This window comes from Kryptolebias marmoratus, linkage group LG11, assembly GCF_001649575.2.
Source record: "Kryptolebias marmoratus isolate JLee-2015 linkage group LG11, ASM164957v2, whole genome shotgun sequence".
Taxonomy (NCBI): Eukaryota; Metazoa; Chordata; class Actinopteri; order Cyprinodontiformes; family Rivulidae; genus Kryptolebias; species Kryptolebias marmoratus.
In genome coordinates, this window is record NC_051440.1 from 16,389,167 (window position 1) to 16,399,630 (window position 10,464).

The window sequence follows — 10,464 nt, forward strand, 5'->3', positions numbered from 1 at the left end:
AATCATCAAAATTAAACGAAATAAACATTTGAAATATATGAGTTTGTATGTAATGTATGAATATAATATACAAGTTTCACTTTTTAAATGGAATTACTGAAATCAATCTACTTTTTCATGATATTCTAATTTTATGACCAGCACCTGTATGTCCGCATACTGATAGAAACATGGTGCGCAATAAGAAGTAAGATTTTTTTGTTTAAGTATTTTTCTGTGTGTATCGTTGTCCAGGTGAGGTAATAAATGAGAAGGACCGCTGCAAAAAGTGTGAGGGGCAGAAGGTATGCAAGGAGACCAAACTTCTGGAGGTTCATGTGGACAAAGGCATGAGACACGGACAGAAGATCACGTTCTCCGGGGAAGCTGACCAAGCACCGGGTGTGGAACCAGGAGATATTGTTCTGGTGCTTCAAGAGAAAGATCACGAGGTAGCCTCTGTCAGATGACATAAGAAGTCCCTCAAACTTTACCTTTTCTTTATTATTCGACAAATCAAAGACAAACAATATGGAATTTCAATTTCAACAGGAATTTCGGCGTGATGGAAATGATCTTCACATGGTCCAGCGTATCGGACTTGTTGAGGCTCTGTGTGGCTTCCAGATAACCATCACACATCTGGACGGACGGCAGCTGCTTGTCAAATACCCACCTGGCAAGGTCATTGAGCCAGGTGAACGCCCCTTTATTTTCTTTTTTGTTAGGCTCATTTTAGCACTCATCTTATTTTTCTAATGAACAAAAATTTTATTTATTGCAGCCATACAGGCCCACTCTAACGTCTAGTGCAAAAGTTGGTGTTTATAAACTCTGACTTGATAGCTCTTTAGGATTAGTTGAATAAAAGTGAAAAATTATGAATTGAACTCAGTTCTTTTGTTTAACAAGCCACTGTGTTACTGCTGTAAAGATGTCATTTTACCTCCTAAACACATTTTGTTTTGTCACATTAAAATATGTGAACTTATTTATTGTGTATAACTAATATAATGTGTGACAGGCTGCATTCGAGTGGTGAAAGGAGAGGGAATGCCTCAGTACAGAAATCCTTTCGAGAAGGGAGATCTTTACATCAAGTTCGACGTTCAGTTCCCAGAAAACAACTGGATCAGCCCTGAAAAATTGAATGTGAGTTGCTGTCGAAACGGACACAGAACAACAGAACAACCTGCATTTCTGCAGTTTAAAAACTGGCTGTTAACATGTTTTTTTTTTTGTTGTTGTTGTTTCTTTAAGGACCTGGAGAACCTGCTTCCTGCTCGTTCTGACAGTCCTGAAATCGCTCCGGATGCAGAGGAAGTCGAGCTGACGGATTACGACAAGAGTCAAGGTTCTGGCAGTGGAGCCAGGAGAGAGGCCTATAATGATAGCTCTGATGATGAAGGCGGTCACCATGGCCCAGGGGTGCAGTGTGCACACCAATAGAAAGACTCATAAAAAAAAAAAAGACTTGCACACAGACATGGTTTAGGTTTCATTGCTAATACCATTCAAAACTTGCTGCACATACACACATTTCCCTCCTTTTATGATTCCAGTGAAAAGGAGATACACAAAAACCTAAAACAATAAAAAAAAATATATATAGAAAACCTCCCTCCTCTGCTCCATTGTGCCCACCGTTTCCTCAGAGAGATCCTGGATGTGTGATGACGGTTTTATGTAACGAACAGAAGTGCTCGTCAGTTGTCTCCAGCGAGAAATTAGTCTCAGAAGTTCATTAAAGTGAACTAAACTTGAGCCTTTTTCTGTCTTCATTCTAAACTTTCACCTTTTGTGGGGAAGAAGAAAAAAACCCCACCAGTCTGATGTACAAAATGCAAATATTGTTACTGTTTTGTAAAAGCTGTAATTTGGTCAGTCTCACACACGTGCATGCACCTTCTCTCTGAAGAGCTTGTAGAGGTCCCGACACAGAGCAGAAATCTGTCAGGCCTTTTGAAACGTTACCGTGTTCCTGCTATGAAGTACCCTGTTGCCACACGAGCTAACCTGATTCCATCTCTGCGTAGCCTCCTGAGAGCCAAACGCCTGATCTGCCGCCGCCTCTAAGGGGAACTGTCCTTCATTAATCTGACTCGCTGGTTTTCTTCCGTTTCAAGCTGTCACTCGGACACAGCTAAAGCTCTGAATATATGGCTTGTCGAACAAGACGCTTTCTGTTTGTTTTTAGTCTGGAACATAGATTTCTTTATGTTGCTATGAATGTTAGTGTTTAAAACCTCAGACTTTGAAGTTCTGTGCTCGTTACTGGAGTTGATCATCGCTGTGTGTGTGGGAGGGGGGGCTGTTGTGGAATGTTCTAGCTCATTAGGCTGGTAGGTATTCCTGCTTTGCGGTGAACTGCAGTGAGAGTGGATACCAAATATACTGTAATTAGTGAACAAGGGGCGGTGGAAAAATAAAGAATGTTTATTTGCTGAGAAGCTCAGACATTTTTCCCTCACCTTACCTGGAATGAAGGGTCATGTTGCCCACACCAAACCATCTGTAGATTACCTATCTATCGTTTGTAGAGTTACCAGCCAAACCAATGTCCCTTCATGTGTTCCACTATTCTCATCCTCACATGCCTGTAAATAAATCCAGTCTCAGTCCATTGGTGCTTTCAGTGTTCACAGCAGTCTTGTTCTGTTGTCACAGCCACTTCTTACACAAGTGAACGACGCTCAACATAAATGTTCACGTAAAGAAAGGTTAATGGAGCCACTTTGGACTGTTTACATGCTCCTCTGACTCATTGTTTGTCATTTTGGCCTCGGGATGATGTGCACACAACTAAAGGGGTTATAAATAAATGAATTGCGTTACTGTTGCATATGGTTATCAAAATGAAAATTAAAATGTATAACAAAGAATTGTCTGGTTTTCCTGTCTTTTTGGTGTTCACTTTCCTTTTGTGCAAAACTATTGGGTCATCCCTCGTTCGTTTTAATAATTTGCTGCCTTTTAAATGTTGCTTAGCCCTGATCTGTGTATCTTTGGGAAACGAAGAGGCTCCTAAACCCAAGCAAATGACTCAACGACCAGCGTTGTTTTGACGTAACAGAACCACTTAGCAAAGAACCAATTTGGATTTGGAGCTTGGCGTAAAGGATGGCGTCTCTCTCAGGTCCCATGTCTGATGTGGCTGGGGTTTTTTATATATTTTTTCCAATTAGACATGACATTCAGATGCTCTTCATCTATTGTAGATGCTTTTTTTTTCTTCGCTTGTCTACTCTTATTTTTTAGGCACACACTGCACAACATTCTGTTGAGGTTAGTATAAGGACAGGACAGAAAATGAGTGAGAGGGAAAAAAAGACTCAAAGCTTCAACAGAAACTTTGAAAACCCTGAAGAACCATCGACCAGAACATCTTCAAAAGATTACAAAGTCTGTCTCCTTTGAGGCAAAGTATGATATTTCGGGGGGGTTAAAACCTTTGCACAGTACTGTATTTTACATGATCACAAACAAAATTGATACAAACAGTATAAAATCGACATCTTAACACCTGAACACGTTATTTAAGAGGTGTTGGTTCAGTAAATAAAACGTGTTGAACGGCATCACCAGTTCTGATGAAACTGGGATTAAAATGTCCAGAAAGCGGGACAGTTCCAAACACTTCTCAGCTCGTTCCGTCTTCCGTCTCACTGATGTGCAGACGAACTGGAGCCAGGAGTTCCTTGAACACTGCCGTGTTCCTGAAGGACACAAGAGTTCACTGTAACACCGGTGAGCGTGACTCGTGGTCCCCGCCCAAATCAGAGCTCAGTTTACCTGTCTCTCTTGGACTGCAGGATGTAGGAGCGCTCTCGCCTGAGCTGCTCCAGCCGCTCCTTAACGACCGTCTTCTGCTGGTTCTTGTCTTCCTGAAACACAACAGTGCAGCCGGTGGTCATTAGTCAAAACACACAAGATGTTCTCACAGAGATCCGCTCATAGGGTTACCGTGGGGAGATCTTGTGTGAGATGCCTGAGCCTCTCTGTGTGCTTCAGGCCCAGCAGGTCCTCTTCAGCTTTTCGGCTCTGAATTATTGACAGACGCTCCTGAACCTAAAAAAAAAAAGGCAAACTCAGTCAAAACACGTTTGCCTCTGGAGAACCTTTCAGAGTCCCTATTTCCACGTTTCTCACCCTCAGCAGCTGTCTTTCCTTGTCTCTTTGATGCTTTTCTTCGAACTTTCTTTGCATGTCCACCAGGTTGCGCATCGTTCTCTCCCTGTCCATTGCAGACACTGGATGTCCCGCTGGTTCCTTCTCCATCAGACTGGCTTCCCTCGTTCTGTTTCTCTCAGAGAGACTGCACTCTATCTGCAGCGTTAAACAAAGCGCGTCAGATACTCAGAGAATGACGCACTGATCGGGAAAACCGACAGAGATGTCTTACTGTTGATTCCTGGGAACGCGTCAGGTCTTTGTGGTCTGAGTGTTCAGGTGCTCCGAGGTCCCCCGGAGTGGACTCAGTGGGACATGTCTCCTCCTCGGTCATCTCTCTGGCGGCGCTGGCTGAGTGATCAGACGTTCCAGAGCTGAGGTCATCTGTATTTGCAAAGGAATCATCCGAGACAGTTGGCTGTAGGTTCTCAGCTTCTGTTTGCAGGTTGCTTTCAGAGGCAACGTCTCCCTCATCCGATCGATCGGTTATCGGTTTCCTGCTCAAGTTCAGCTGAAACAAAAGAAGAAGGAATCAGATGAATGAAAGTGACAGTGTATTGTGTCGTGTTATTCTTGAGCTACCTGTTCTGTTGTGCTGTCCTGATGATCTGAACTGTCTTCTCTGTCTGTCTCCTGCACCGTTTTCTCACACTGTGTGGACTGGATTTGGGTCTTCGAGCAACCCTCTTCATTCTTCTCGGTTTTCCCTTCTGCAGTGTCCGCCTCGTCGTCCTTAGATGGTTTGCTCCAAGCAAGAGTGATGAGAGACCGCTGTTTCTCGTAGCTCTGGTGTCTCTGTGTCAAACTGTCCCCATCGTCCTGACAGATTCCTCCCTCTGCAGCCCGACTCTTGGGAGTGTCGCCCCGTGTGTCCAGTGCACACAAGACCTCCAGGTAGGGCAGGTCCTCCATGACGGCGCCGCAACCTGCGGGAAACCAAAACACAGTGTAGCTTCTGCTGCGCACGTTGTTGGTTTTTGGACACATTTTGCCTTGCAGGTACCCGAGCAGACTTCCTGTTTGGCTGAAAGGTTCGCAGTTTGGTCCTCTCTCTGATCACCGCTGGCTCCGTCGCCTGGATCAGCCGTCGGTGCTGCAGCTGATCCACCACCGACGGGCCCTCCGGTGGAAGAGGGTTCCAGTCCAGTTAGATGGCTGCTGGTGTTTCCAGTCACAGAGCCTGGGGTTAGGAGCTCGTCCGGGATAAGGACGTGCAGCAGATTGGTGAAACGTTGTGCTTCGAGCTCAGCTTCACATTGTTCTTGCAGAACTTGGACACCAAGTGTATTCTAACAAAAACACCATCATGTACTGTTATTGTACGAATGCTGGTTCAGCGTTTACTCTATTAATTTCCTATTATTTTTATTTTTCTGCATGCTTTCTGCAATCTAACTACTGTATAAGTTGTGCTGTTTTAGCCGTGCTTATATCATACAGAAAACAGGTGCTTTGACTTTATTTTCTAACTTCATTTACTTTTAGGTAACCTTTTGATACTTTCAGTTTCTCGCTAGTATTTTGCTATTTCTGACATTTAGCAAGCATTTAGCTTCTTTTAGCTAGTTTTCTGCTTTTTTTTTTACCTTTGACAACTCAGTGTCAGCTTCTTCAACAAATCTCATCAAAGTGATTCTGAACTCAGGGATCCATTTGTACAGAAAAGCCTGTTTCTCCAGATGAATTTACAATTCTACGTTCATGTGTAACCCTGCACCGAAGAGGCTGCGGTGGTTGTCTTAACTTACTCGGCCCAGGAGCTCTTGCAGGAAATAAGAGGCTTGGACCTCCTGGAGCTCTATTAGACGGGTCAGAAGGAGCGTGGCACAATCTTCCAGCAGAACCTGAAGGTTTGGGGGCTTCGAAGGGGTCTGAGTCCCACCTTGTGTCTGCAGCTGGGCATGGATTTGTTTTAGCCTTCTCATACAGTCAGCCCTCAAAGGAGCCTGCTCACTGTCTGGAAGCCACAAACAAGACGACGGATTGGAGAGAAAAAAAAAAAAGTTGATTCAAAGGAGAAGAAAATCAATAACTTCCTGTCCTGGATATTGTGCAACCTGGCTTTTGCAAATCCTCCACTGAAATCCCGTGCAACAACGTGAGCAGGTGCTTCCTCTCCTGCTCCTGAGTCCAAACCAGCAGCTGCAGCTCAGTCTGAAGCCAAAGGTTTTCTTTGGTTACTGATAAAAAATCTTAAACCAGAAACCAGTGCTTAAGTGTGAACACGTGGTTGCACTTCCTCCTTAGAGTTAAACTCTACCTGTTGTGGTGTCCTGATGGCCTCTTTGTCTTCTTCTCTCCCATGGAGCCACAGGGCAGCCAGTTCTGCTCTGCCCGGACTGACGACACGGGGCCTGAACAGAAAAGACGAGGAGCAAACATACAGCTGAAAGTGAGCGTGCAAACGGTGTCATTTGGGATCTGGATCATTTTCACTGTTACCGTTTGCCGGCTCACCATGAGTCCCAGGATTGACGAGCTGCCAGCAGAGCGCTGTGGGACATTTTCTCCCTCTGAGCTCTGTAAGTTGCCAGGCGGATGTAGAGACACAACAACCTCAGACTCTCTCCACACAACCTGGAAGAAACACTCTGTTGTCACTGTAACCCATGCTAGGCCTGTAATTCTGTAAACAAGCACGCTGATATACAGCGTTTACCTTTGACCCAGAGCTGTTAGTGTGTTTTGTTCTTGTTGACAAAATGTGTGCAAGTCATTTAGGAGAGAAACAGCCGACCAGGACCGATCCATGAACTCTGAGCAACTTCTTGAAGATGCATCTGGACGCACCCTGCAGGGAAGATAGTTTTTTTTTAACCATTGGGCTTTTGAGATGCATTAAAAAAAAGCACTTGGATTTAATCTCTTCTTTAATGACATAAAATGCTTAAAATTTCCAAGTTTTTTTTTCCCGAATTGAACCACTAGAAAAAGAGAATCTATCAATTCAGTTGTTCCGCTCCATGTGAAAATGCAAGATATGCACATATTGCACATTTCAAAAATGTATCGAACAGATATTTTGTGATTTCATGTTTATTGTCTGAGCCTGACACTACAGCACTGTCTGAGGCATGCAGTCACAAGTAGGAATTATTTCTCTTTGCTTTATATTCCACTGGATTTCAATGTTTCTGGTTACTTTATAATAGCTTCTCCTATAAAACATGTTACAAATCCCACGACAGCCAGCATGTTTTCAGAAGAGCTTCTAATTATTTTGTAGAGTTAGCTTTATAAAATAAAGTTACTGTCGACTTATATTAGCCTTAAACTTGCAAATACACATTTATGTTTGACACTGTGTAAATCTTTGACACCATGAGACCCAAGCGGTTTAATGAATAATTTTGTTGGTTTTAAATAACAGCCTGATACTGATTATGTTTGCCCTAATCGTTTCTCACGTCCTACACAGGGAGGCACAACATAAAATGTGCAATCTGACCAGAGGGGGAAGTTAAATGTTCAAACTTGTGTTACTTGTATATCCTGAAAGCTCCCGGCAGCGCAGCCAAGCCGAGCATGTCAACAGACTCCAAAGCTTCCTCTGCAAGGTCCTCCAGCACCTCCACTTCCTGATGCTGTTGCCACGGTGGCAGCATCTCCCAGACGCTCTCAGCTGAGGGAACAGCAGGAGCAGATGTGAAACAGGAAGGAACCGGAGCACACTCTGCCCTGCTGACTGGAGCTCAGTCAGCAGGGCAGAGTTAAAGTGACTCTCCGACCTCAGGTCAGAGTGACCTGCCCTTACTGTGGTGCTCCTGAAGCATTTCTTTATAAAGTAAGTGGGCCACTGCGTCATACTTCACTTCCACCAACAGGAGGACGTCCGACAAGGAGACGCAGCCCCACGTCTCACTTTTACTGCCTAACCTTTGACCCTGCCAGGGAGACGGCAAAAGGCCTTGCAAGCCCAGTGATGCCAGTCTAAAGAGGAAGAAACACATTAAAAAATAAATTAAACACTTCAGCACTTGGGGTGACTCGAAACGTTACAAAAAACTTGTTTCTGTTTGTTAAAAATCAGACTCCTTTCTTTTCTTGCAGCTTTGTTGTTGCAAATAAAGATAGATTTGTGTGTATATTAATTTATTCTGTTACTCTGAGTCAGTATCCACACTGTTCTCCTCCTTACATTCAAACTGCTTCCACATACTCTGTGCTGTTTTAATCATTCAGATACCAAAACAGTCAGTTCTATTGCAAACTGGTGTGCTAAGACATGTGGGATACTTTTCAGAATATTTACCTTGATTTGCAAAAATTTTCCCCTATAAAAATACATTAAGATCTTTTTAATTTCTTTAAAACATTATCTTTGAAATCTACTTCAACATACTTGCTCTAATTTGGTTTATTTATATTCCATTTAGCTTTTAGCTATGGTTTTGCTAATTTTAGCTTTTAGCCACTGTTCTGCAGGTTTAAGCTTGTTGCTAATCATCTGCCAATTTTGGTTACTAGCTACTGTTCGACTAAATTTAGCTTGTTTTAACTTTTCGCTTTGTTTTACCTTTATTAACCCTCTCAGGCTCAAATTAAGTTTTAGTAACAGGAAAAATCAGATATTTGGGGAAATTATCATCTGAGTAAAATAAGTCTCATAAAATATCAATGTGGAGTAATTAGGTATACACAATTTGCTGTTGCAAATCTGCAACGTCTGCCTTGAGAGGGTTAACTGAGTTTCAGCTTCTTCAACAATAATTCAGCTCTCAGCGCTCACGTTGCATTTTTGCCCCCCAAATTGCCAATTTTTCTGTTTTATTTCATTTTTCACTTTTCACTCAGAAGCCTTCCTTTAAATGCAGAGTAAAAGTAATGTGTCAAAAGAAATGAATACATTCATTTGGTGCCTTTCAGGTGTGTAAACTGTTTGGTTAATTAAGAAGCTCACTGAGCCCAGCAGCGTCCGGCTGCTTTCTGGATCCTCCTGATGTTTGTCACCACCTGGCAGAGCTTCTTTTCCTCCATCAGCCCTCCAGTCTGAGTGAGGGAAGGAGGAGCAGATGAGTTTCAGTGAACATCCTCCAGAGAAAAGTGGCTCTGTGTGTCTTTTCTGCCTTTCGGCTGCTCACCAGAAAGAAGGCAGTTTCGTCTCTCTGTGGCCGTCTGGATCCTGACTCCAAGTTGTGAGTATTTTTAAAAGTATCAGCGTCTGTACTTGGATGTGAGAAATCCACCAAGTGAGGAAGATTCCCAGCATTTAGAAGCTGGAAGTCCCAGTATAACTACAAAAAAAAACAGTATTTATTCTTAGTGGGTAATTTAGCAGCTGATCTTCTAGAGAGAAGAAACAAAAAAGGTACCATTTCCTTCCTTTCTCTCTCCCTTTCCATTTCTAAGAGAACGTCCAAAATGTTTTGACCAGAACAGGACCAGCTTTTGTCACCTCCAGCAATCTGAAACACATAAATACAAATGTACAAATCCTGACAAAATATACTGCAGGATGTTCATTCAGCTCTTCATTTTGCATAGCAAAAAAAAGTAGGCTACTTTAAAAAATTGCAAATGTGACACAAAACTGTTTAATTTACTAGCCAAAAAAAGGCACTAATTGTCTTTTTTTATTCAGTTATGTTCCCATTTTCTTGAATATCAGCTGAGATCAGTTTTGCCTAAACAAGCTTTCTTGTCAACTATGTATCTTTACACATCTGAGCTGTTTGATGGTTATTACACTATAACTTTCTTTTTTTTGCTCTGAAGCAATTTAACTTAAATTCTGAGAAAATCTTTAGTTAAAAATGATGTTACGGTCCACAAGACTGCAATCAGACTTATACATGTAGATCTTTTTGTTTTAGAAATGCAACATAAAACACCATCTCATGTTGAAAGAAATACCATCATTAAAGTGACTTTTGTTCTGCTGAAGGAACATCCTCCAGTAATAAGAGGACTGTTGTCTCTTATTACAATGAGGGAAAATCTAGTTAACTCACTGCTGTTTTGATGATGACGTTTTTCCCCCAAAATGTCTGAATCTTTACCTTCGCCATGGCTGCATGCACTTCATCAGTGCTGGAGGAAATGTGAAACACTTTGCCAAAGAGGAAGCTCACATCCTCTGAGGAGAACTCATCTCCAGCAGACAGGCCCAGGGTCCCGGGAAGAACAGCGAGACGGTCCTGAAGGAAAACCGCCCCCAATTTTAGCTTCACTGTTTGCACCAAAAGCAACAAACGCAGCTCAGCGTCAAAACATCTTACCTCCTCCATGTTTTCACCACCCCGAGCTGATGAATTATACAGGGTGTTGCCATGGTTACAGCGGCTGGATCAGTTTACGGAGCAACAACAAGTGTGC

At 42.8% G+C, this 10,464-nt stretch overlaps 2 protein-coding genes across 2 annotated transcripts in view; one reads left to right on the forward strand and one right to left on the reverse strand.

Annotated features, from left to right (window-relative positions):
• Positions 1 to 1,476, forward strand: part of dnaja2b (DnaJ heat shock protein family (Hsp40) member A2b) — a 6,481-nt gene extending 5,005 nt beyond the window's left edge. Inside the window, exons 6-9 of the mRNA XM_017406122.3 lie at positions 235 to 431; positions 532 to 676; positions 1,004 to 1,131; positions 1,240 to 1,476. Of these exons, the coding sequence (XP_017261611.1) occupies positions 235 to 431; positions 532 to 676; positions 1,004 to 1,131; positions 1,240 to 1,428 (659 nt within the window). The 3' untranslated portion in view covers positions 1,429 to 1,476. The remainder of the gene's footprint in view (positions 1 to 234; positions 432 to 531; positions 677 to 1,003; positions 1,132 to 1,239) is intronic.
• A 709-nt stretch (positions 1,477 to 2,185) lies between these two features.
• On the reverse strand, positions 2,186 to 10,307 carry LOC108230152. The gene is made up of 18 exons (XM_025003731.2): positions 10,149 to 10,307; positions 9,462 to 9,554; positions 9,231 to 9,383; positions 9,050 to 9,138; positions 7,904 to 8,079; positions 7,633 to 7,771; positions 6,809 to 6,940; positions 6,607 to 6,726; positions 6,410 to 6,503; positions 6,207 to 6,303; positions 5,898 to 6,106; positions 5,153 to 5,438; positions 4,732 to 5,075; positions 4,382 to 4,660; positions 4,129 to 4,305; positions 3,943 to 4,047; positions 3,772 to 3,863; positions 2,186 to 3,695 (listed from the first exon to the last, which is right to left on the reverse strand). Exons 1-18 carry the CDS (start codon positions 10,155 to 10,157, stop codon positions 3,620 to 3,622), a joined length of 2,670 nt encoding a protein of 889 aa, XP_024859499.2. The 5' UTR covers positions 10,158 to 10,307; the 3' UTR covers positions 2,186 to 3,619.
• Between the last annotated feature and the right edge of the window lie 157 nt (positions 10,308 to 10,464).